The sequence below is a fragment of the Antechinus flavipes genome, chromosome 3 (assembly GCF_016432865.1).
Source record: "Antechinus flavipes isolate AdamAnt ecotype Samford, QLD, Australia chromosome 3, AdamAnt_v2, whole genome shotgun sequence".
In the NCBI taxonomy this organism is placed as follows: Eukaryota; Metazoa; Chordata; class Mammalia; order Dasyuromorphia; family Dasyuridae; genus Antechinus; species Antechinus flavipes.
In genome coordinates, this window is record NC_067400.1 from 623,725,177 (window position 1) to 623,751,146 (window position 25,970).

General features: G+C 42.9%; 1 protein-coding gene across 2 annotated transcripts in view; it reads left to right on the forward strand.

Moving 5' to 3' along the window:
- The window catches only part of LOC127556503 (platelet glycoprotein VI-like), a 73,412-nt gene extending 47,456 nt beyond the window's left edge, over window positions 1-25,956 (forward strand). Inside the window, exon 8 of one of the 2 annotated variants that reach the window (XM_051989698.1) lies at window positions 19,957-25,956. Coding sequence is in view for 1 of the 2 variants with exons in the window: in XM_051989700.1 (XP_051845660.1) it covers window positions 18,619-18,692 (74 nt within the window). In the remaining variant the exon portion in view is untranslated. Of the gene's footprint in view, window positions 1-18,618; window positions 19,806-19,956 lie in introns of those variants that run through there. The other variant, XM_051989700.1, reaches the window with a different exon arrangement.
- The last annotated feature ends 14 nt before the right edge of the window (window positions 25,957-25,970 follow it).

A 25,970-nucleotide genomic window follows, 5' to 3' on the forward strand; every position in this document is an offset into this window, starting at 1 on the left:
CATTTGCTATCCAAAGTTTACTGGGATTGCCTTGAATGTAACACTGAGAACCAAGTCTTTCATATTTGATCATCACACAATTGCTTTTATTATGTAAAATGTATTCCTGGTTCTGCTTTTTTCACTCAGCATCAGTTCATGTAACTCTTTCCAGGCCTTTCTAACATCAACAATTCATCATTTTTTATAGGACCATAATAGTCCATTACATTCATATGCCATAACTTATTCAGCCATTCCCCAATGAATGGGCTTTCCCTCCATTTCCAATTCTTTGCCACCACAAAAAGAGCTACTACAAATATTTTTGCACAGGCGGGTCTTTTTCCCTCCTTTATGATTTCCTTGGGATACAGACCTAGTAGGGACACTGCTGGATCAAAGTGTATGCTCAGTTTGATACCTTTTGGGCATAGTTCCAAGTTGCTCTCCAGAATGGTTAAATCATCTTACAACTCCACGAACAAGGCATTAGAGTCCCAGTTTTCCCACATGCCCTTTAATATTATCTTTTGCTTCATATTTTCCAAACTGAAAGATGCGAGATGGTAGCTCAGAGTTGTTCCCAGTTGCAACTCTCTAATCGATACTAATTTAGAACATTTTTTCATGACTATCCATGGTTTTAATTTCTTCATCTGAAAATTGCCTGTTCATATCCTTTGACTATTCATCAACTAGGGAGTGACTTGTACGCTTACGAATTCGATTCAGTTCTTTATATATTTTAGAAACGAGGCCTTTATCTGAAACACTGGTTGTAAAAAAAAATTTTGCCAGCTTTCGACTTCCCTTCTAATCTTGGCTGTGTTGGTTTGGTTTGCTCAAAACCTTTTTAATTTAATGGAATCAAAATTGTCCATTTTAATTTCATAATGTTCTCTAGTTCCCCTTTGACCATAAATCCCTCCCTTCTCCAAAGATTTTTTTAGGTAAATTATCCCATGCTCTTCTAACTTGTTTATGGTATTCTTCTTTATGCCCAAATCATATACCCATTTCATCTTTGTTTTGGTATGGTGTGAGAAGTACATCTATGTTTTAAAGATCACATGACTGCAAAAGTGCTTACCATAAAAACAAATGCTATATGAATGTTAACAGGTTTATTGGATGTAATTACTTCATATTTGATAATTTTACATGAGTTTTTAAATGTGATCAACATACAATGTCAATGTTGACATGAATGATTTGCGTGTGTGTGTGTGTGTGTGTGTGTGTGTGTGTGTAAAGTAATTTGGAAGCAATTTGAATTAAATTAAAGCCTTCCTAGGAGTAGGAGGATAGTACATAAAGGAAAGAGATTTAGATGTGACCAACATGCAAGGCCAATGTTGAGATAAATAACTTCTGGGTGTGTGTAACGTAAATTAAGCAAATTCAACTAAATTAAGGCCTCACTAGGCCAAGGAAGATAATGCAGAGAATCTTTCTCTTTCCTCTTCCCACCCTTCTTCCCCAACTAGAAGAAGGGGTAAGAGGGAGAGAAAGAAAAATAATAAAAGCAATTTTAAAGGAGCTTTAATCAAAGCCTACTAAAAGGATATATGAATTGTAATCTATTTGCACTAAATTTAGGAAAACAGAAAAGCAATTCATGGCTACTTAAAAGCTGCCAAAAAAAAAAAAAAAGGCTACTTTTGTGTTATCTTCACAGATAAGACAGAGAAGTCAGGCTTCTCAGGGCCCAATCACAAAACAATTCACATCCTAACTCTTTCCTGACTGACAAAAGAGAGGAATGATTTGTGTGAATTGGAGGATATCCAAATTGCAATTCAGTTTGTCTAGAACATTTTAATTGAATTTTAGAAACTCTCATGACCTCAAGTTAAATAAATTTTAAAATTTATTCTATTTCAATTTTAAAAACAATTTTGTCTTGTTTTCTCCCTATAACATCAAGGGAAATTATTTACTGGAATGGAAACCCTACTTGAGAATTTCCCGGCTCTACAGTTTGGAGACATAATAGATCTGTTAACTAAATGAAGATGGAAAGTTTATTTAACCTTGTTAATCCGATTTTATATTATTTTGAAAATGCAATTTAGGGAATTAGATATTTTCACAGTCGCTAGACAATTGAGAAGAAGTTACAACTAAAACTATTTGGTTATTACTTGGGAAAAATCCAAAATTAACTAAGTTACTTGGAGCTACTATCATTATGCATTTTAAAGCTAAATCTGAGAATTACTGTATATAGCACAACCCATAAAAACACTAAGAATAGTGGGAGTTGGGTTATAAAAATTCAGCCCCTTCCCTTGGGCCTTTGTCAACTAGCCTTAATTTGTAAATTTGCCAGTTTTCTTAACTTTCAGGATAAGTAAGCTTGTTAGCCCTGGGAGATGAGTCTGTTTAGGAGATATAGTAATATATATATATATATATATATATATATATATATATATATATATATATATATATATATATATATAAAATGTGTGAGCTCCTTTAATGATTTATTCTCTGCACCACAATGAGTTTTAACACATAAAACAAGTTAAACAATGTCCTATGTGTCTAAGTTTTAGTAAACTTTTTAAAAAATACTTTATCTAGTCCTAAATGGCAATTAGTATAAGATTAACTCTCTTGGGCCTGTAGTTGATATTCTTTTGAGTTCTGAATTTGATTGCTTAATCATTAATTCAATAACCCACCACTGGAGAGAATGATCATAAGCTATTCAGAGAAAGGTGACCCTGAACAGGTAGAAGTCTGTATCTGGACAAAAGTTGGGAGTTTCTGCTTAAGGTGAGATCCTTCAGACTCAGTTCCCCAGTTGTGTCTCTTTGAATAAGGACCCACCTGATTATTACTGAGTCTGATAAAGTAAAACTATTATAATTGTACAAAACTGAATATTATCAAAGTGAACTAAGAATGCTTTATTTTGTCATTGTAATGCCAGAGAAACTGAGGCAAGATAGAGATTAGAGAGGTTTTAATATTTTATTTGGATTTCTGAGAGGGAGAGATTTTCTGGGACCAAAGGATCCATTTTGGTCCCAGGGCTGACGTCTCAAAGCATTCAGCATCAGTATCAGCATCAGCATCGGCATCAGCTTCAAATGTGAGATTCTAATGGTTTTTATATGTGGCTCTAAGACCAGGGTAGACAAAGGCAGGGGTGGAGTCTGAGCATTGGTGACCTCAGGAATTTTGAGACAGGGACCATCAATTCGGTTCTGACAGGTTGAGGGGTAGGACCATAAATTCTGATAAATTGGGAGTAAAGGAGATGTCCAACTAGAGCCAGGAAGTCTGAAACTTAGAGATAGAGGACACCAATTAGGTATCTGAAATAGGACATCTAAAGTTTTTCTTTTGGAATGCCAGACTGGCTAGATCTTCACAGCACTGATTATCTCAGCCCTAATGAACAGGAAAGGGGCATTGGAACCAGGGGGGTTGAGGCAGAACAATTCAAGGAACTGAGGCAGAAAAATTTAGGAAAACTGACGGAAAACAATTTAGGGAAACTGAGGCAGAACAATTTAGGAAAACTGAGGCAGGACAATTTAGAGAAACTGAGGCAGGACAATAAAAGGAAACTGGGGCACAACAGTCTTGTTATGCTCCCAGGCTGAGGCCTGAAGAACTAGTTCTGAGGGTATTATCATAACCCTGGATTTTCCTTCTATAATAAATAATTTCTATAATCAGAGCAGCTGGTCAACACAAGCCATGAACATAATTCAAATATGTAATAACTTCTGGTTTTTGATCCAAAAATAGGTAGTTATTATATCCCAAAATTTACTATGATTATAAGACCTACCTGTTATTGTATTGTTTCTTTGAAACTAAAATTGAAATATCTTTAAGACTTGTCTGTATTGTATATTTTGTGACACAGATATTTCATTCCATGGAAGGCTGCTGGCCTATCTACATTGGGCTCTTACATCTTATAGCAGTCTTTGTGGACTTGCCATTCTATATCACATTATCCTAACCTCTATTTGTTAGATTTGATTTTTATTCTAGAATTTGGTCAGTTACAGCTGCATTGGCTAGCTTCAAGGAACTAGACAGCCATTGAATACTTCAAACAATTCCAGCTTTCCCCCTTCCATAGAAGACAGGGACCTTGCAGGTGACTCAGTTCTATGCCCATTCTCAGCAAAAAGTTTCAGAAGATGAGACCATCACCCTGGCTCCCAAAGGACATTGGACCCCACAGAATTGGGGAGAAGTGGAACTGATTGGTGAATAGACCCAAAATTATGCAATGTCTGCATGGTTCCCCTGTTAGGGTGTATTTGGGATTTAAGATGGCACAAATTTTCACAGATCAGATATGGGATTTCATCATGTTTTCAAGCCCCTTGATAATATAGTGTACAACATGTTTTAAAATATCCACAGATGTTTCTAACTAAAGATACTGTTTTAAGGAATGGCATTGAAATACAAATCAGGAAGGTTCTGGGAAGATATAGTGTAAAATGTTACAATTGTGTTTTATTTGAATGTCTTATTTCTATCCCAATGTCTTCTGCTTCTCTAACTATGGTTCTTATTATTGAGCATCCATTCTATGGGATGGAGCCCGCTAAAATTAATCATCGTTAATACAGGTCAGCAGGTGAACAGATTTGAGATAATATGAAAGGAAAATTAGAAAAGACAGAATTGTTGGATTACTCATTGCTGGAGTTCTTGCAACTTTAGCAATTATTACATCACTTGCTATTTCAGCTTCAGCTCCTAACAGAATCTATTCAGACTGCCTAATTTGCTAATGGATTACCAAAAAATGTATCATAAGGTTTTAAAGAACAAATTAACATGGATAATGAGCATAAAACAAAGATCAAAGTTAATGGAACAATCATTAATATGATTAAAGGATTGTGTAAACAATTTGGAAACTCAATCACAGCTAACTTGTGAAAATAGATTCACTGATGTATATGTAACTCTCTAGATGGGATCATGATACCACCAATGTGACATGGCTTCAAATAATTCCAACTTCAATTCAACCTCGATCTGAATGAGCTGCCGTGGCAGAAAACACAGCAAAAAGGAGTATTGCTGTATTGATACTGATAACAGAGCAAACCGAATATTTCAGTGATTAAAAAAGATAAATCTTGTAAAGAATCTGACTTCTGTGCTTTTGCATTTTGTTCCTCTTACATGTGTTAGTCTTATATTCATTGGCTTAGTCCCTTGTGCTTTGTAGGATGACTTAAAAAGGAGGGAGTTATAGGGGGCCAATAAGTCCATGAACTATAGGAGACTGGTCTAGGTATTACTTGAGACCCACTCTCTATTGCAACAAGTCCATATTGGCTCACCATCTCTTCCAACAATCTTTAAAAGACATGTTCAGGGCAAATTTGGGAGAATCCATGCAACAGGAACAAGGCATTTTAACTATACTATTTGCTCCTTAACAATGAATTAAAGGCATACTTTAGGCAAATATATTAGTGTGATAATTTCTGTTATTTACTACTCAGTGTGAACAAGTACTTTGGTATTGATGAAACATCACAACTATATACAATTTTGTTGATGTTGATGAGCATCACAACTAGGCAATTTAGAATTCTGTGTTCATAAGTATCTTAGTATGGATAGTGAAGGTGGATATTGAAATGTCTAAGTATGGATTGTGCATCAATCCTGGGATTAATGGGATGATATTATGATGTCACCTGAAGAAAGCTAGAATATTCTAACACTAGACTAAAAGTATAAACCTGGCACTCAGATTAATAAATAGAGATAGCAAAGCACATCTTCCACCTGGCCTTGGATATTCATTCACGCTCTCAGTTATTAACTGGAGTTGAAATCCAATATTCTTCTGTGTGTAAGTCTGGTAAACTTTTAAAAAATAATGTATCTAGCCCTAATGTCCTTTAATGTCTGGGCTAGCTTTCTGGAAGTCCTTTGGATGGGCTTTGGTCTCAGCAGGATGGTCACCATGAGGATGGTCAGGAATAGTTTTTTGTCTCCTTAAAAGATTGTTCACTCTGACTCACTGTGTCCCCACTTCTCTCAGCCCTTAAATACCCTATTACAATCACATCATTACAACATACTATGTATGTGTGAACTAGAGAATCATCACATCTCCATGGTACTAAGTATATGTGAACTAGAGAACCATCATCTCATCGGTTCCACTGAGTTAATACCTTGTTTCCAGTATACTTCTCCAGAGTTCTGGCCTTTACACTAAGCTGTGACTAGAATTTTCAATTGGAGATAAAATCTCTTGGGCCTGTAACTGATATTCTTTTGAGTTCTGAATTTGATTGGCTGATGATTAAGTCAGTAACTCAGCAATGGAGAGAAATGCCCTAAGTTGGTCAAAGAAATGCCTTCCTGAACAGTTACAGGTGCACTCTGATTATTGAATTTCCAAGTTCCTTTATTGATCTGAGAGCCAGGGTTTAAACGCTCTTTCTGCTACTGTTGCAGTAACACCAGGAGTTCCTAAGTTACATAAAAGATATGCCCTTGTTACATTGTACCCAGACGTTAATATTAAACAGTAACTCCCTCTGGTAATCTGTGCACCACAAAATAATGCCAAATTGTCTACTTTCTGGGGCCTTGTTGCTGTTCCAGGCATTCATTGCCAAAGTTATACTGAATTTCGGTCAAACATGCTTTCCCGATGCTTACATGGTCACCCAGGCGACTCCCAGATCTAGTCCATCCATGTGCTAGCAGCTCTTGCTTAGTCTAAAAGGTCAACATGTCCCATCCTCTGCCTTGGTTGCAGAGAAGTAGTCAGCCTGCCGCACATCAGTCCTCAGCTGCACAGAGTGTGTCAAACCTGCGGGGCTTATGAGGAGCTCTGCTCTCTGCTCACCCGCTGCAGAATTTAGGGAGTTAGTTATTTTCACCTTTACTAGAAAATTAAGAGGAAACCACAACTAAGGCTCTCTAGTGATTGGGAACATTCTAAAGCTGTTAACTAAGCTTTGTGGACTCACCATCACAGCAAACCTAAAACTGGTCATTACTGTGTGTGGAGCACGAGGGAGGAGCTGAAAGAAGCCTCATCAACTAAACTTCAAGAATGAGGGAGTGCACCACTCTTTTCCCCTTTCACAGAGTGGGAGGATGGGGGGGTGGGGAGCTATCAAACAGCACAGCCCAGCAAAGCGCTAAGAACAGCAGGGGTGGGCAACAGCAAGCTCAGCCCCCTGCCTGGGTCTCTGTGGACTCCCCTTCATTTGTGAGCTTGCCAGTTTTCTAAGAACCATCAGGGTGAGCAGGGTCATCAACCCCAAGAACTGAGACTGTTTAGGATTTATAGTTTCTAAACAAGGAACGTATTCACTAAGAATCCCCAAGGTTTAGATGAGGTTTAGATTTGGGAACTCAAATGAAATTAGGGTTTCTGGTGGTCAGGGAGTTAAATAAGGTCAAGTGGCAGGTTCAGGGTTCAGGGAATCAAATGGAGGTGTTTGGCTCCCCTGTAACCCCTCAGGAATTGACACAAGGTTAGGGAGTTTTGGGGACTCCCTTCTGGCAGCACAGAGGCTCCCTGTAAAGGAATTCACAGACCAGAAAACCTGGATTGATAAAAGAGGTTTATTATGGGGATTGGAAGTAAGGTTAAAGTCTAATTAAGGAAATAGTTGAGGATAAAAAGACAATGACACTGGAACAAGCATTTCAGTGGGCAGAGGCCCTTGGCATGCCAAGCATAGCATAGCATGGCATGTTTGGAAACTCTGCAAGGAAAGGGTTTTAGTTTGACACTTTTATAATAAAAGGTTTTGGCTACAAGCTGAAGGGGGCTCGTGGGTGGGGTCCCAGGTAGGCTTTTTGCTGGGTTTCAGCTTCATTGAACTGAATTCAATGAGTTTCAGGACTGAGCTGACCTCACCCAGATAACAATGTTTGGTTCTTGGGGCGGGGCCCCTCACTGAGGCAGAGGTGAACCAGATTTTCTCCTTTAAGGGTTTTCAAAGTTTCCAGGTCCCCTCTTCCATTTGATGATTGATCCTTTGCACCAGGTGAGTTTAAACATAAAAGACATTAAACAAAATCTCCAACATGTATGAGTCATAGGAAACTTTTAAGAATAACTCCGTAGAGGCCCGTGGCACCTTCCGGGTCTGATCCACCTCTAAGCTACCACTGAGCCGGCTCCTGCCTCCTTCAAGGCCTTGGGAACAAGTTGTGTTCACCCTCCCATTCTGCCATGGAAAGTTGGCTTCTTCTCTGCCAGGGATCCTCCTCCAGCACTAGTGATTACCCTCAACCGGGCTTAGGCCGTCTGCCAGAAAGATTTTGCCAAATGTGGCCATAAGGGGGTGAAAGGGACCCAGCAAAGGAAGGCCAGGTATTTGGGAGCTGGGGAGCTCCCAGGGAGAGGGCCTGAACTGCCGTCCAAGGCACTGCCTGAGACATGCAGGGAGAAGTACTGACTCCTTAAATGGACCTTTACTTCTTGAGTGGGCCTTTGGGGCCTTCTCCACTTCCTTGCATTGACAAGATTATCCTGGACCCAGATTCTGTGGTCAATCAGATGGCCAGGTTATGATGGCAACCTCTGAGCTTGTTTTTCCCCCCATAAAAAAACCCCACTTCTCTGAAGGTTCATCAGAAAGCGCCCCCATTATGTATGGCACAAACCCACTAGGCCCCTCATCTACCTTAGGCATCCTTGCCCTTCTTAAAGGCCAGTTCCTCTAAAGAACTTAAGGCTTGACTTCCTCCCTGTTAATGGCTAAAAGTCCCTTTGGGAAATGAGTCTCCTCCCAGCAGTGTCACAAAATCTTTACTTTGTGCTTTGAAAAAGGTCTAAGGCTACTGTTCTTTTGAGGCCCCCTGCAAACCTCACCCTAAGCCCCAATAAGTTTGGGGGTCCAATCGCACAGCCCAGCAGCCACAGTGGTTGCTAGAGCTTCCTGAAGCCACAGGTAAGAATTGGCTGACTTGCGAACCCCAAAGGTAGATGAGCAGCCCCCACACTGGAGGAGCAGGTTCTCCCTCAGAACCCCATATACCCCAAAAGAAGGCATCCTGTCCTGGGACCTGACCCTCCAGTCTGGGGACTGTAATGGGCTGAAACTGAGCAGATGCACTGAGGTCTGATCACTTGAGGCTAATTACCAATTGGACAATACTCTATTAGTATATGATTGAAGAAAGAATGGCCCTGCCCACTACTCTGTGCAAGTTTGTTCTGTTGTATAAGAGATTGGGTGGAGGATTTAGGGGGTAGAATGAGAGAGCCAGAGTCACTCCTGGCAGATTCATGTCCTGATTGCTCTCACTTCATATCGCCATTCTGTTCATATGCACAAAGAATAAAGACTAAGGACTTTTGCTGATCCCGACTCTGGCTGATTCTAAAGTATCCAGGGTGCTAATGTGGTCATCACATTTGGTGCCCATTGTGGAACCAAGAACCCTACTTTCACTGAAGAAGTCTCTTGTAGCAGAAAATTAGATGAGTATTTTAATAGACAAATAGGGAACTTACTTTGTTAAGGGCTAAACTAGTAACCTTTTCCGGCTGAAATGGGGCATATATTGGGAAACGATTCTCCCCCAACCTCAGCCCCACCCCCACCCCAAAGGAAATCTACAGGAAGCATACTCAGACTGATAAAGAAACAGGGCTTATATATGACTTGGGAGCAGAGTGATGAATTCCTGGATACATTAGAACATAAGTCCCCTTGGTTCTTCAATGAAGAAGAGATAGGTTTAGACAACTGGAAGCTTGTAGGAGATCAACTATGTAATGATAATGGTTCCAAGTCAATTTCCAAAGAAACATATATACAACATAATACAATTGGCCTTAAAGAGTCCTGCAAGTTATAGAAAAAAAAAGAAAAGTTTTCAGAACAGCCAGATGAGGAAATGTGAGGAAAAAGAGAACAAAGACAAAGAACAGTTTAATGACCATATTCCCACAGTTCATGAAGATTTAAGTGAAGTTCATTTTCCCTGCTACCAGGAAGCTTCAACCCTGCCTTCCGAGGATGATCAGCCTCCATCAACTCCATCTTCCAGGATGGAGGGAGGAGGAGGAGTGGGAGGGGCAGTGATACCACCAACACCTCCTCCCCAGCAATCACCCCCTCCTACTCATAGGCAGTACTTAAAGCCATTGAGGACAGGAAGATATAATTGAGTTAAAACTACGAATATATTCTGGGATTCAACAGTTTAATTCTTCAGGTCAAGAAAATAGAAAATACACTCCTTTTGATGTAGAAATCCTCAAAAACCTGAAAAAGGCTTGCACTCTTTATGGGGCTACATCAGCTTGTGTTAAGATGTTATTACAGAATTTGGCTTATGAAGTCTTAACCCCTATGGACTGGAAATCTATAGCAAGGACATGCTTAGAACCTGGACAAAACTTGTTGTGGCTTTCTGAATATAGTGAGCTATGTAGGATACAAACCCAGCAACATAGTCAAAGTGGAATTAATCCTCCAATCACCCGTGACCAACTAACAGGTAGGTTCTTATGCAGACCTTGCAGTACAGATTAATTATTCCATAGCAGCATATGAGCAAATTGCTGCTGCTATCAAAGCATGGACTTCCCTCCATAATAAAAACAACAAGAGTGAAGCCATCACAAAAATAATACAAAGGCCAAATGAACCCTTTGCTGATTTTGTGAGACATTTGCGGACAGCTATCGTACGAACTAATGGTGAAGATGCAGTAACAGACATTATGATAAGGCAACTTGCTAAAGAAAATGCTAATGAGGTTTGTAGAAGAATTATACTAGGACTATGCAAGGATGCTCCTTTAGAGGAACTCAAAGACGCTGTGCCACAGTGGGCACAAATGCCTTTTATAGCCAGGCTAGGATGCAGACTCCCCAAGATCCCAACATGGGAAGACAGGGTCCCTTCTGGCAAGGGACTTCCAGAGAGACTCGTCAGTGCTTTCAATGTGGTAAAGTAGGGCATCTGAAAGCTCAATGTTGGTATAGAGACAGAGTGAGAAAACAGGGTGGGAGAACAAGACTCAATACCCCATGTCCAAAATGCAACAGAGGCTTCCATTGGGCCTCAGAATGTAGACTGATTCAGGGAAACGGGATGAGGGGACCAGCTCCAGGGCCTCAGGCAAAAAACACTTGGGGCACAATGGCAGCTGATGCTACACCCAGAGAGTGCCTAGAAGTCCAATACCCAGACATGACCAATCAGCCAGGAAGCCTTCTAACATCAGAAGGGAATTACAATTGGGGAGAATAGAGTTGTATGCAGCTGGGACAACTGAGATACCCCCTGGAGAAGTGAAATCTGTTCCTCTCCAACCTATGGATCCCTTGCCTCCAGGCACAGTAGGCTTGACCATTTCACCCCCTGAGAGTACGTACAAAATCGTGTCCATCCATACACTGATGTGGGAAACTGGGAAATGTGGAGCTAATATCCCAGTCACTAATACAGGGAGCCAATGTGTGACTTATCACCCAGGAGAAGTAGTAGCATCAGGTTTACTGATACAGACTCCTAATAAGCAACCTGGTGATAGTCGTCCAGATTCTGGCTCAAAGCAACAAAATCCAGGAATATACTAGACAGCAGCTGCGACAGCTGACCGACCTATGCTCACATTCTATATAAATGGCATATCATTAGAAGGATTGGTAGACACAGGTGCAGATCGTACAGTCATTAGAGGTGCCAACTGGCCCAGTCACTGGCCAAAGATTAAGGCAGACACCTACATGTCCGGCGTAGGGGGATCAATAGCAGCTGAAGTTAGTGCTACCCCTTTGAGATGGACTTTTGAAGGTGAAACATGAATTTTTACTCCCTTTATAGTTGAAAAAATCCCCACCAATCTGTGGGGAAAGACATTTTACAACAATTAGGATTACCAATGAATACCTCAGTTTTTTAGGCGGAGCTGCTGTTGAAGGCCTGTCAACACTTTCCCCTGTTCCTATCCAATGGAAAAGTGATACACCAGTGTGGATAGAACAGTGGCCCTTAGGTGGCGATAAAATTCAGGCTTTATTAGATAGAGTACAGGAGCAATGTGACTAAAGACACTTAACAATCTTCTCTAAATCCTTGGAATTCCCCAGTGTTTGTTGTAAAAAAAGAAATCTGGAAAATGGAGGATGTTGACTGATTTAAGAAAGGTAAATGAACAGATGGAAACTTGTTACTCCCCTATTGACTACTCTAACCTGGTAGCTCCTCTTTGAGCTACTCTTAATGTCCATTTGTCAATGGCACGGCTAGGCCACACTTACCCATCTTTGGGCACCAACCTGGATCCCATAGAGATAGACCACCAGGCAGGCGTGAAGTGAAAGAGAACTTTATTCTTAGATAGCATATATTTATATCCTCCTGAAGATCTGGGGGAAGGGGGAAGTCCTCTAGGACTCGCCTGCACCTCGGTCTCATCCCTCAGGTCCTCCCACATGCCTTAAACTGCATTCCTTGCTTCTAGAGGCTTTTTAACCCTTACAGAAACTATGGGAACTCTTCAGCCTAAGCTTCCATCTCCTACTCAATTGCCTAGAGAATGGCCTCTTTGGGTTATAGACATTAAGGATTGTTTCTATTGTAACCCTCTATATAAGGAGGATATGAAAAGATTTGCCTTTTCAGTGCCCAGTGTTAACTTAGCTGAGCCTTATAAAAGATATGAAAGGATAGTTTTGCCACAGGGAATGAAAAACAGCCCCACTATGTGTCAAATGTATGTTCTGCTGCTCATCACTCCAGCAAGAAAATCACTTCCAAAAGTTATGTTATTACATTACATGGATGATATATTGAGATATGCACTTGAGGAACAAATGTTAGAAGCAGGTCTACAAAAAAACATGGAAACACTAAGGAACTACAAATTGCATATAGCTCCAGAAAAAATTCAAAGACATGCTCCTTTTCAATATTTAGGATATGAAGTATATCCTAAGGCGCTCACAGGACAAAAACTGTCCTTAAGAACAGAGAAGCTAAACACCTTAAATGACTTTCAGAAATTGATAGGAGATACCCATGGATGTGTCCAGTCTTAGACTTGACTACCTATCAATTGCAACCATTATATGACATTTTAAGGGAAGACAGTGCTTTCAACTCACCATGCCAGCTTACAAAAGAAGCTCAAGAGGCTTTAAGAGAAGTTGAACTGGCTTTATCCAATGTGGTTGAAAGAGTCACTCAAAAAACATTGGAAATATCAGTTTTTGCTACACAAGAGGCACCCACAGCAGTCCTTATCAAGGAGACAGTGTTGTGAGGGATAAAGACCCTTACCCAAAATGACTACTCAGAAATCACTCAGTAGAAAGCAGAAAAGTTATTTATTAATAAATTCTCATGAGAATGAGCAATTCTACTGCGAGGAGGTAAAGAGAGAAAGCTTGCAGTAGCCATGGCTCCAAATTTTACACACGGGTCTCCATTAAAGATAACCAGACTATTACATAATTGGTGATGGATTCTTGAAGAAAAAGTTTCTAAAGTTCCTTTTAAAGGACCAACTATCTTTTCAGATGCATCTAAACATAATATTTGTGCTGTGTATTCTCGTGACTTAACTATAAAGAGAGTAGTCAGAACTCCTTTTCAATCCACTCAGCAGAATGAATTGTATGCGATCATTCTAGCTCTTACTTATTATCCAAGAGACATAAATATAATATCTGATTTGGCCTATTCAGTAGGTGTGGTACAAAGAATTGCCACAGCCCAAATAAAATTTTTTAGCCTCTAATATATATATCAGCTCTTTAAGGAACTTCAAAAGCAAGTGAGAAAGCATCGAGGTAAGATTTATATTTTTCATGTCCATTCTCATAGTGGACTTCCAGGTCCTATTTTTAATGGTAATTCAAAGGCAGATAGCCTTCTAAACATGTTGGCCAATACTCCTTTATTCCAAGAAGCCCAGGAATCTCATTCTAAATATCATCAGGCTGCTCAAGCTTTACATTTACAATTTGGAATAAGAAGAGAAGAAGCTAGGCGCATAATAAAAGCCTGTACAGCTTGCCTTCCTTTCCACCCTCCTACACTGCCTCCAGGGAAGAACCCTCGTGGTTTGAGACCCAATGAAATCTGGCAAATGGATGTGACCCATTATAAATCTTTTGGTTGCCTGTTTTTTTCCCTTTGTGGTAGATACTTTTTCAGGATTCACTTTTGCAACACCAGCAGCAAAAGAGACAGCCCGAGTGGTCACTGAATTCCTTATATAAGCATTTGTCATTATGGGTGTGCCACAAGCCATAAAAACAGACAATGGACTTGCATATACTTCTAAACATTTTGCACACTTTTGTGCACAGTATAAGATTTTACACACCACTAGCATACCTTTTAATCCCCAAGGACAGGCAATAGTAGAGAAAAGAAACAGAGACATTAAGATGCTCCTCCAAAAACAAAAGAAAGGGAGAGTCACAAGTAACCCTAGAGAACTTCTAAATCTAGCTCTTTATACTATTAAAGGAGAAGATCCAAGAAACATCGGGTGGTTCCGTTGCTGACTGTGCCCACCACTGAAAGCGCATGGCAATTATGGCATTTGAATCATGGACATCAAAAATTGTTAGACTTCAAAACCCTCAGGAATCATTGGATTTTCTGAGAAATGATAAGACTTGCAGGACTTCAAAATCTGCAGGAATCACTGAATTCCCTAACATATAAAAAGACTTTTGCAGGACTTCAAAAACTTGCAGGGATCATTGGATTCCCTGACCCATGAAGCAGTGGACAATAGATTGGTTTGGGACTATTTCTCGGCTGCTAAAGGAGGCATACGTGACTATTGTTTACATACCCTCCTTCTAGGACTTCTGGAAATCTTTCACATACCATATTGATTCATATTGTTTGTTATATCACTACTTTCGCGTACAATTCATGTTTGTTGCAACACATTGAGCCTGCACTGACTGTGGGGAAAGTCATCACTGATACCTGTGTGTTATTGCTATGTGCTTGTGTAATACCTCCCATGCTTATGGGTTTGTGCATACCTGTTTCTAATAAGACCCTTCAGCCTAGAAACCCGCTAGCAATCCCCACTTCCCTTTGGTTCTTTTCATCTCCCTTCGTGAGAAGTCGGGGAGGGGGGTGATCACCTCCTTTTCAGTGTTTTTACCTCCTTTCCTGAGAAGTCAGGGAGGGTGTGATCACCTCCCCTTGGGGGCTCTCACCTCCCTGAGAGGTCAGGGATGGCGTGACCACCTGTGTTCTAAAACAAAAGAAAGCGGGAGATGTAGAGGGCTGAAACTGTGCAGATGCACTGAGGTCCGAGCACTTAATATTCTATTAGTATATGCTTGGAGAAAGAATGGCCCTGCCCACTACTCTGTGCAAGTTTGATCTGTTGTATAGGAGATTAGGTGGAGGATTTAGGGGGTGAAGTGAGAGAGCCAGTCACTCCTGGTGGATTCATGTCCCGATTGCTCTCACTTCGTATTCACGCCCCCAAAGAATAAAGATCAAGGACTTTCCCTGATCCTGACTCCAGCTGATTCTAAACTATCCAGGATGCTAACACGGTCATCACAGAGGACAAACTGGGAGAAGGAGTCCAGACCTCCCAACAGAAGGCAGAGGCCCAGGCAGTCCTGAGGATGGGCTAGAGCTAACAAGTTCTTGGGAAAACTCCAGAACAGACGCCCCTGGGCTCTAAGACAGCAGCTCCCCAAGCAGCTCCCCTATCAGCTCCTATTTGAAGGTTTAGCTTTAACCCTTTAGTGACCAACACCCAAGAAGGCTCTGCTGAGCTGGGGATTGAGCACAGTCTCAAAGAGCTGTGTCTGGGGGCAGGGTTCAGGTCAAGGGCAGGATCTGGTCCCCAGAGTCAGATTCATAGACCCCTGGGGAGCCCAAACCTGCCAATTAGGAGGGGGCTGTGGGGGGATCTGTGGGGCTGATACCTCACGCTTCCCTGGGTATCTTTCCCAGGTTCTGGGGCCAGAATCAGCACCAAAAAAGCAAGAATTGTTCCATCTGTCACAAGGTGACTGTCCCCATTCCTCCCCCACAGCATGGGGACATGAAGGAGGCAGCACCCACAAAGAAGAAGGGGAAGTGAAGCTTCCCAGAGTTTGAGAACTTCAGAGCAGAGCCAGCCCTGCTCATGTCCTGTGCCTCCGTCCCAGTCAGCCAGCAGCCCCCCTCCCACTGGGACCACCATGAGCCCCGCCCTCTCTGCCCTGCTGTGCCTCGGTGAGTCCTAAGAAGCCCCTATGCTGGAGGGGACTTTACAGAGCCCCAGGTTCAGCCTGCCCCACCCCGATTTTGTGGGGAAGAAGGGGCCTGACAAGCTGGAGATCAGCTAGAAGGATGGGGGAGAGGGGAGGAGCTGGAAGCCCGGGGCGGGGGGAGGGGTCTCTGAGCCAGACTCTGGGTCTTGTCTCCTTACTCCAGGGGGGTTGGGTGGGGAGTGTGTGGGGGTTGACCGACATTAGTCAGGGTTGTCTCTGCCAGGGCTGTGTCTGGGCCACAGGACGAGGGCGCAGGAAGGTGAGTCCTTCCCCCTATTCCCCCAGAGCAGACAGCTCCCCCAGAGAGGGAGGTGGGGGGGGGGGTCTGGATCAGACTGGCAGGGTTTGAAGGGGGGATCCAGTTTGGGGAAGCATAGACAGGGGGATCCCCTGGAGCTGACACCTCTCATTCCCTTCCAGACAAGCTCCCCAGACCCTCCCTCAGGGCAGAGAATGGGTCCCTGGGGCCCCTCGGGAGAAGGGTGACCTTCAGGTGCCGGGGGTCACGAGGGGCTGCTGGATACTTTCTGGTGAAAGAGCTGAGACATGAATTGAAACCTATCAAGTATGTGGAATCAGAGGAAGTTGAGGTCCAGTTTTCCATCCCATCGATGACACTGAATGACACAGGGACCTACTCCTGCTGCTACAGAAAAGCATCCAACTGGTCAGAGCTCAGTGACCCCCTGGAGCTGGTGGCCACGGGTGAGAAAGTCCCGGTCACTCCGCCCCTCAGGCAGGGCTGGCGCGGGGTCCCAGCAGCCCCTGAGCTCCTCCCCAGCCCAGCCTGGTCCGAGCTGCCCTCTGATCCTGCCTTCTGTTCTCTCCCTTGTCCCTGCCTCTGCTCTCCCCTAGGGTCTAGAAGTGGGGGAAAGGAGTCAGCATTTATATAGCACCTACTGTGTGCCAAGTATTTTACATTATTATGCCATGAGAGCCTCACAATAACTTTGCCAGCTGAATCCCATCTTACAGGTGGGAAAACTGAGGTGAACAGAGAGGAAGTGACTAGTCTAGGATCACCTTCTGGAAAGTGTCTCCTCTGGGTAGCCCCAGAGGTCTCTGTAGGAGGTCAGGGTAGAAGGGAACCAGAAATCCCAGCCAAGCTTCTTATCAAACTTCCCAGGGACCAGCCCAGGGCCCACAGTGAGAGCAGCCTCTGCTTTGGGGATGACAGTGAGCCCACTCAGGTCATAACCAGCCAGAACTCTGACCCCACTGGGACACCCACCCCCTCAGTGGAGAGAATCTATGAGAGAGGACCAGGGCCTCCTGCCAGGAAGGAAGCCTCCCGGACCATGACTCCTTCCCCAGAACTGACCCCAAATTGTGTCTCTCTGTATCTGAAACTGTCTCTCTTCCCTGCCTCTCATCTCTTTCTCTCTCTCTCCCCCTCGCCCCCCGTCTCTCTCTGTCTCTCTGTCTCTGTTTCTGTCTCTCCCTCCCTCCCTCTCTCTCTGTCTCTCCCCTCTCTCTTTCCTTCTGTCTCTTCCTTCCTCTGGCTGTTTCTCTCCCCCTACTCAACCACCCACTTTCCTTTCTTCCCCCAGAGGTTTCCAAGGCCATTTTTTTAAACCCCAAAACCTGCAACATTTGCCTTTTTCTGGACGTGAGTTAACTCTCCAGCCCATCCTGGGATCCAGGCAGGCCCAGGCCAGCCCCCCCCCCCGCCCCCAGCAGCCAGATCTGCCCCCCCCCCTCTGCCAAGGAGAAGACTTCCAGCCCTAACTCCGGCCCTCCTCCCACAGACCGCTATGACCCTCCCTCCCTCTGGGCCTGGCCCAGCTCCCAGGTGGCCAAAGGACAGGCTGTGACCCTCCGGTGCCAGTCCGAGAAGCGATATGACCGCTCTGCCCTGTACAAGGATGGAGAACAAGTCACCAAAGCCCCGGCCCAGCTCCTTGCTCAGGGCTCTCTGGCCGATTTCCTCATCCCTGCTGTGAATTCCACCCACGCAGGGACATACCGATGCTACAGCTTCCAGAGTGCTTTCCCCAAGGAGTGGTCATTCCCTAGTGACCCCCTGGAGCTCAGGATCACAGGTGAGGGACCCCGACCCTCCCTCCCAGCCCTGCTACACTCCCTCCCTGGGACACCACACTGCCTGCTCAGGCCCTGACCCAGAAGCCCCCAGGGGCCAGAAGGGCTGGGGAGGGGGGAGGAGGCTCAGAGAGGGGCAGGGAGAGTCTGGGCAATGGGTGGGGCTCAAAGAAGGTCGGCCCTGGCCCCTCTGGACCCCTCCCCATTGGCTGCCAGTCCAGTTACCCACATACAGACAATATCTCCAGGTCCCAGGAAAGGGGGTTGAGGAGGCCAGAGCTGAGCCAGTGGGGGAGAATAATACCCACAAGCCCCTCCCCACTCCCCCCTCCTTATTCCAGGAGCCTCAGAGGATCCTCCCCTCCCCCACAGCCCTGGAGGCACCCTAAGCTCTGACCCCCTCCCCACCCAGTGAATAACAGGCATCCTCAGCACAAGGAGGGAGTCTCTGTTCCTCTCCTGCTCCTGCAGCCTAAGCCAGGGCTGGGTCCCCCCTGTCTCAGAGAGTGAGGAGGGATGGGGGCCTGGGACACAGGCAGGAGGAACTCCAAGCTGGGAAGGAGGAAGATCCCGGCTGCCAGGAAGGGGCTGAGGAAGTGGGAGCAGAGATGGGCGGGGCAGCCCCAATTTTGCTCCCTTCTCTTTCTTCCCCATCATTCCCCGGGGCCTCCCCCCCTCACCCATGCAGCCACAGCAGGGACTATGGGGAGGGGGCTCTGCTTCTGCCATCCCTGGCATGGCCAGGCTCACACACAGAGGAAGTGGCTGAGGTGGGATCTGAACTCGGCTCTTCCTCCCCACAAGCTTCATGCTCTGCCCACTCCCCGAGCTGGTCCCAATATGGCGGGAGACGAAGAAGGAGGGGGAGGAGAGGAAGTGAGGGCAGGGGGAAGAGGGACCTGGGCCTGACTCGGGGGCCTGCAGAGGAAGCCTGAGGGGGAGCAATAGGGGAAGGAAGCTGCCGCAGCCCCTCCCTCAGGTTTCTCTCCCAGGGAGTGACCAGGAGTCCCAGCCCAGGGACAGGGGCTGGGGCCGGGCCTGGGGTGGGAGGAATCCTGCTTCCCCTGATGGGGGCCCGAGATCGGGGGGCATTGTCCCCCTCCCAGTGACTTCTCTCCTCTCCCAGGTCCTGGAGCCCAGGATTACACGGTGGGCAACGTCATCCGCCTCGGTCTGGCCGGGCTAGTGCTCATCCTCCTGGGGGTCCTGCTGGGTGAAGCCTGGAATAGCTCCAGGGGACGCCCAGGGGGAGCTCCCGCATCTTCTGACAGAAGGGAAGGTGGGGCTGGGGGGCACTGAAGGCACGGATCCCAAAGACTCCCGGAGTCCTGCCCACACCCAGACAGAGGAAGGGCCCAGCATTTGGGGGGTCTACACCAGTCTCATCATTGGGTGGCAAGTGTCCACACCATCCCCATGAAGTGTATGGCAGAAGCAATCCACCTGAGCCTCCTGCTGCACAACTTTGGCCATCATGGCTCTGGGGGCCCTAGGCCCACCCTGACCAGCGGCAGCACCCCCCCCCAACCTCTCCCATATCAGATTCCCCACGCCCAGGACAAGCCTGTCCTCCTCTGGCCCGGCCCACAAATGCTCTCCGCCCCAAGCTCTCCTCACTTCCACTGCCTGGAGTTGCAGACCCGGCTCCTGATGTTCACAAGAAGGCATTTGCAGCCCAGGGCCCTGAGACCAGAGTCAACCTTCCTGTGGGATCTAAAGGCGCTGCCCTCGCTGCCCCCTGGAGCTGCTTCATCACAGCCCGAGGCTCTTGTCTCAGATGCTAAACGTGCCCCTTGCCCATGACCACCATCCCCAGAGGTCGCCCTTCATCCAAAGGGCCAGACTCTCCTCAAAGTCTGTCTCTGTCTCTCTGTCTTTGTCTGTCTCCCCTTGTGTCTCCATCTTTGCCTCTTTACTTGTCTCTTTCTCTGTCTCTTCCTATGTCTCTGCTTCTCTCTTTGTCTGTCTGTCCCTGTCTGTCATTATCTCTCCCTTCCTTCTTCCCTGATTTCCTTCCTCCTTCATTCTCTTTCTGTCTCCCCCACTCTCGGTCTTTTTGTCTCTCTCTCCCTCCCTCCACTAACCCACCCACTTTCCCAAGAATTTAATCAGATGGAAAGGTGTATGTCTCACAAAGTACTGAGGGAAGATGGGGGAGTAAGTTGGTAAATTTCAAGATCTCTCAATTATCCCCCACAAAAAGAACAAATTTGTCCTTCAGGGCAAACACAGACTGGTGAAAAAGCAAGAAGACTTGGGGCAGAACAGGGTCTTCCTGGTACGACTCAAGATCCAAAGAAAAACCCCTGACCAGATATTAACCAGTAAGAAGTACAAACATCCCTGGGCTAGCTCTCCTCAGACACCAAATGGGGAGCTCCAGAGAGAGCTGGGTGTGGCTGGAGCCTCAGCAAGAACTGCAGAGACTTTCACTTCCTAGACGATGTAAGGATTAGGGTTGAGCCTAAGAAGATTGAGGGAACCTCTGCTAAGTAGGAAGATCAGGCCCAGCAGTGCTGCTGACACAGTCCTGTCCTGGACAAAGAGCTAACACATAGGGGAGAGGTTGCTGGCTGTGGGTACTTGTTGGAGGGCAGAGCCCTTGGATTAGGGTTTCTAATCAGGTAGGAGAGCTGAAGTGAAGCTAGAGGCACCACTCCTCCACTCCAGGATTAGACATGCTTACACAAATACTTCTCAGTTTTTAAAAAATGAACTGGCAAGAAAAAGAACCCCACCATAGAAATCTACTATGGCAACAGGGAAGATTGGGGTTCATCTTCAGAGGAGGAGATTGAAGTAAAAAAAAAAAAAAAAAAAAGCTTTTACCCTAAAGAGTAACATGAAGTGATTCCCTGCCCAAAGAGAATTTATAGAAGAATTCAAAAAAGTGTTCAGAAATCAAATGAGAAACATTGAGGGATAACAAAATACATTAAAAATAAAAACATCCAGGAAAAACAAGATTATGAAAAAAAAAAAGATAACCAACTAGAAAAGGAGAAACAGAGTCTCAAAGGTGAAAATACCTTTTTGAAAATTAGAATCTGGCAAGGAGAAGCCAGTGAAACTCTGAGAGACCAAAAAATAACAAAACATATTCTAAAGAATGAAAAAATAGAGCACAATGTAAAACATATTATAGGAAAAATCATAGACCTGGAGAATAGATCAAAAAAAGAAAATATAAAAATAATTGGAGTGCCTGAAAGTTGTAATCCAAAAATGGACCTTCACACAATAATGCAAGAAATAATCCGAGAAAAGTGTCTTGGAGTGAAAGAACATGAGGGGAAAGTAGAAACAGAAAAAATCTGCCAATCACCACTTCAACAAAATTCTTTGTGGAAAACACATAGGAATATTATTGCCAAATTTCAAAATCCTGAGATCAAAGAGGACATTTTGCAGGAAACAAGGAAAAAATTCAAATATGCTGGAATTATAGTTCCATGGACATGACCAAAAACTCTTTCTCTTATTTATTTTGCTTTGTATTCCTTTTCAGTTTTTCTTTTTTCTTATTTTTTTAATAAAATAAATTTTAAAATAAAAAAGGTGTTGGGGATGTAGAGTGAATAGGATGCAATGAGTACCTCAAGTCCTATGTCTATGCACAAGGACGTGGCTTCCCAAACCCTGGACTAAAAAACCTGAAACTGTGTATATAGAATTGTACAAGACTTATCAGCAGCCACAATAAAAGACCCCAGGTCTTGGAAGTATATCTACCAACAATAAAATGAACTAGGCCTGAGGCCAAAAAATCATACCAGCAAAATTATCTATAATATTGAACAAGGATAAAGTGGACATTCAATGAACTTGCAGATTTTCAGGATTTTCTGTCAATCAAACCCAAACTTCAAAGGAAATTTAACACATAAGAACCAATTCCAAAGATCAATTTCAAGGAATTTAACATAGATAAAATGTTTATGGTTTTTTTTAACGTGGAAAATGTGTGTCATATGTTTAAGATTGACATCAGCAATAGGGTAGCTCAAATGAAAAAATGGGGGCAGATTTAAGGTAGAAATAGTAATCGTGTCATACAAATGAGGTGCAGGAGAAGAATAGACACAGAGGCATTAGAGGGGGAGGAGGGCTCATAGTTCTGAAAAGTTACATCGGGAATGGGTTAAATAAGCAACACTACATATATACTATGAAGTATATAGCCCCATCCAAACTCTATAAAGAAATGAAGGGAGGGGTGGTTAAATGGAAAAGCAAAGGGTGAGGGAAAAAGATAAGGGAGGGATCCATGAGTAAGGGGAGGTTAAGTAATAGTAAAGCAAGTTAGCAGCAGAATTAAAGCAAAGGGTCAGCAGGGATAGAAAAGTTATGGGGGGGTCAGAGCCAAGGTGGCAGAGATGACATACATTTCTCTCTGACCTTAACTTAACTTTAAAAAGATGAATAAAAATGTAAATAGGAGTCTAACAAATCACAGCTTTTATGGTCAAAGAGAAAAACAGATTTCAAAGACTGAGGAGACTAAAGGCAGATTGTTTCCAGGTGAAGCTCCAAAAGGTGACATAACCTGGTCCCCATCACACAAAGCTCTCCTAGAAGAACTTTAAAAGGATCTTAAAAGAGAGATAGAGGAAAAATGGGGAAAGGAAATGAAAGCCTCGCAAGAGAGTCTGGAAAAGGCAACACAAAATAGACCTAGTGAAATGGAAAAAGCATAGAACTCATTAAAGGATAGATTAGATAAACTGGGAAAAGAAAGCAACTCCAAGAAAAACAGGATTTGTGAAAGAGAAAAAGAAAATAACTTCTTAAACAACAGAATTTGTGAAATGGAAAAAATTTCATAGAACAAAACAACTCATTCAAAAGTTCAACTGGACAACTACAAAAAAGAAGTAAAAAAAGTAAGTGAAAATAACACATTAAAATTCAGGATTGAACAAATTGAAATAGATGGCTCAATAAGACAACAATCAGTCAAGCAAAACCCAAAAAATTAAAAAATAGAAAAGATATGTGTGTATGTATATATTCACGTATGTATAGATAAATATATCATTTCTTAACTATAGCTTGCTTGGGAGTAGTGGAAGATGGGAAAGGGCAGAAAAGGAAAAAGTAAAAAAAGGTGTGCAGCAGAGAACAAAGAAACAATTTATAAGGAAATAAAGAAAAGATGGATAACCATGAATATAATTTCTTCTACAATATATACTTTCTTGAACTGATAATTTGTTGTTACATATTTTTAATCCTCCCTGATGTTCTGCTGTGGACATGACCAAAAACTCTTTCTCTTATTTATTTTGCTTTGTATTCCTTTTCAGTTTTTCTTTTTTCTTATTTTTTTAATAAAATAAATTTTAAAATAAAAAAGGTGTTGGGGATGTAGAGTGAATAGGATGCAATGAGTACCTCAAGTCCTATGTCTATGCACAAGGACGTGGCTTCCCAAACCCTGGACTAAAAAACCTGAAACTGTGTATATCTGTGTGTCTCATATATCTGAAGTCTACAAGCATTTTAGGGGACTGAAGCACTGATCCCTCCCAGATGTGATTTCCAAGTTGCAAGTATTTCAGATTATCCCCCAAAATCCCAGGATTCTCTCATCCATGGGGCAGCAAGTTTTGTGACTATGCCAGTCCCTGACAAGACCTTTTAGCTTCTCAAACAAGTTAATTATTTGTAGACCTGGGAATAACCCAAGCCTTAACTGATAAGACCCAAAGACTAAAACAGAGGGGACATAATAATTTCACTCAAAAAATTGCCTAACAGACTCCATTTTTAACTAGGTTGATAGTATCCTCAATATACGCTCTGACACCCCCAAGGCCAAATATTTAATGTTTTCAGGAAATACAGTTCAACCTATGCCTTTAAAAAAAATTCCCGGTAGAAATAGAAACATTATTTGGGATTATACATTTTAATATATTTCCTTTTGAGTCATGTTAGGAGAGAAAAATCAGAACAAAAGAAAAAAAATGGAAGTAAAAGACAAAAAGTGAATATAACATGTGTTGATTCAGACTCCACAGTTCTTTCTCTATGCCTGAATGGCATTTTCCATCCAAAGTTTACTAGGATTGCCTTGAATGTACTACTGAGAACCAAGTCTTTCATACTTGATCGTCACACAGTTACTGTTATGGTGTACAATGTATTCCTGGTTCTGTTTGTTTCACTCAGCATCAGTTCATGTAACTCTTTCCAGGCCGTTCTAAAATCAACAATTCATCATTTTTTATAGAACCACAATATTCCATTACATTCACATGCCAAAACTTATTCAGCCATTCCCCAATGAATGGGCATTCCCTCCATTTCCAATTTTTTGCCACCACAAAAAGAGCTACTACAAATATTTTTACACAGGTGGCTCTTTTTCCCTCCTTTATCATTTCCTTGGGATACAGACCTAGTAATGATACTGCTGGATCAAGGGGATGCAGAGCCAGATAGTCTTTGGGCATAATTCCAAACTGCTCTCCAGAATGGTTGCATCCGTTCACAGTTCCACCAACAATGTATTACTGTCCCAGTTTTCCCACATCCCCTCCAACATTCTTCACGATCTCTTCTTGTCATATTAGCCAATCTGAAAAGTGTGAGATTGTAGCTCAGAGGCATTTTGAGTTGCATCTCTCTAATCAATAATGATTTAGAACATTTTTTTCATATGACTATACATGATTTTAATTTCTTCATCTGAAAATTGTCTGTTCATACTTTAACTGTTTATCAACTGGAGAATGACCTAAATTTGATTCAGTTCTTTATATATATTTAAAAACAAGGTCTTGATCAGAAACATTGGGTGTAAAATTTTTTCCCAGTTTTCTGCTTCCCTTCTAATCTTGGCTGTATTGGTTTTGTTTGTTCAAAAACTTTCTTAATTTAATGTAATCAGAGTTGTCCATTTTGATTTCATAATGTTCTTTAGTACTTCTTTGACCATAAATTCCTCCCTTCTCCAAAGATCTGATAGGTAAATTATCCTTTGCTCTTCTAACTTCTTTATGGTATCATTTTTATGCCCAAATCATGTACCCATTTTAACCTTATTTTGGTATAAGGTATGAGAAGTATATCTATGCTGAGTTTATGACATTATTTTCCAGTTTTCCCAGCAATTTTTGTAAAATTGTGAGTTCCTCTTTCAGAAATTGAAGTTGGGGATTTATCAAATACTAGATTGCTATAGTCATTGATTACTGTGTCATGTGCATCTCACCTAATTCCATTGATCCTCCATTCTCTCTTAGCCAATACCAATTGGTTTGGATGATTCCTGCATTAAAATAGCGTTATGGATCTGGTACCATTAGGGAACTGTCCCTTAATTCCCTTAGTAATTTTTTTTCTTTTCTTCTTCCAGATGAATTGTTACTATTTTTCCTAGCTCTGTAATTTTTGGGGAGTTTGATTGCTATGGCACTGAACAAGCAGACTAACTTGGGTACAATTGTCATTTTAATTATATTAGTTCAGCCTACCCATGAACAATTTCTATTTTTCCAATTGTTTAGATCTGACTTTATTTGTGTGAAAAGTGTTTTCTGATTGTGTTCATATAGTTCCTAGGCTCCTCCTGGCAGGTAGACACCCAATTTTTTTATTTTCTCTACAGTTATTTTACATGAATTTTCTCTTTCTCTTGATGCTGGAATTTGGTAATAAAATACAGAAATGCTGACGATTTGTGTGG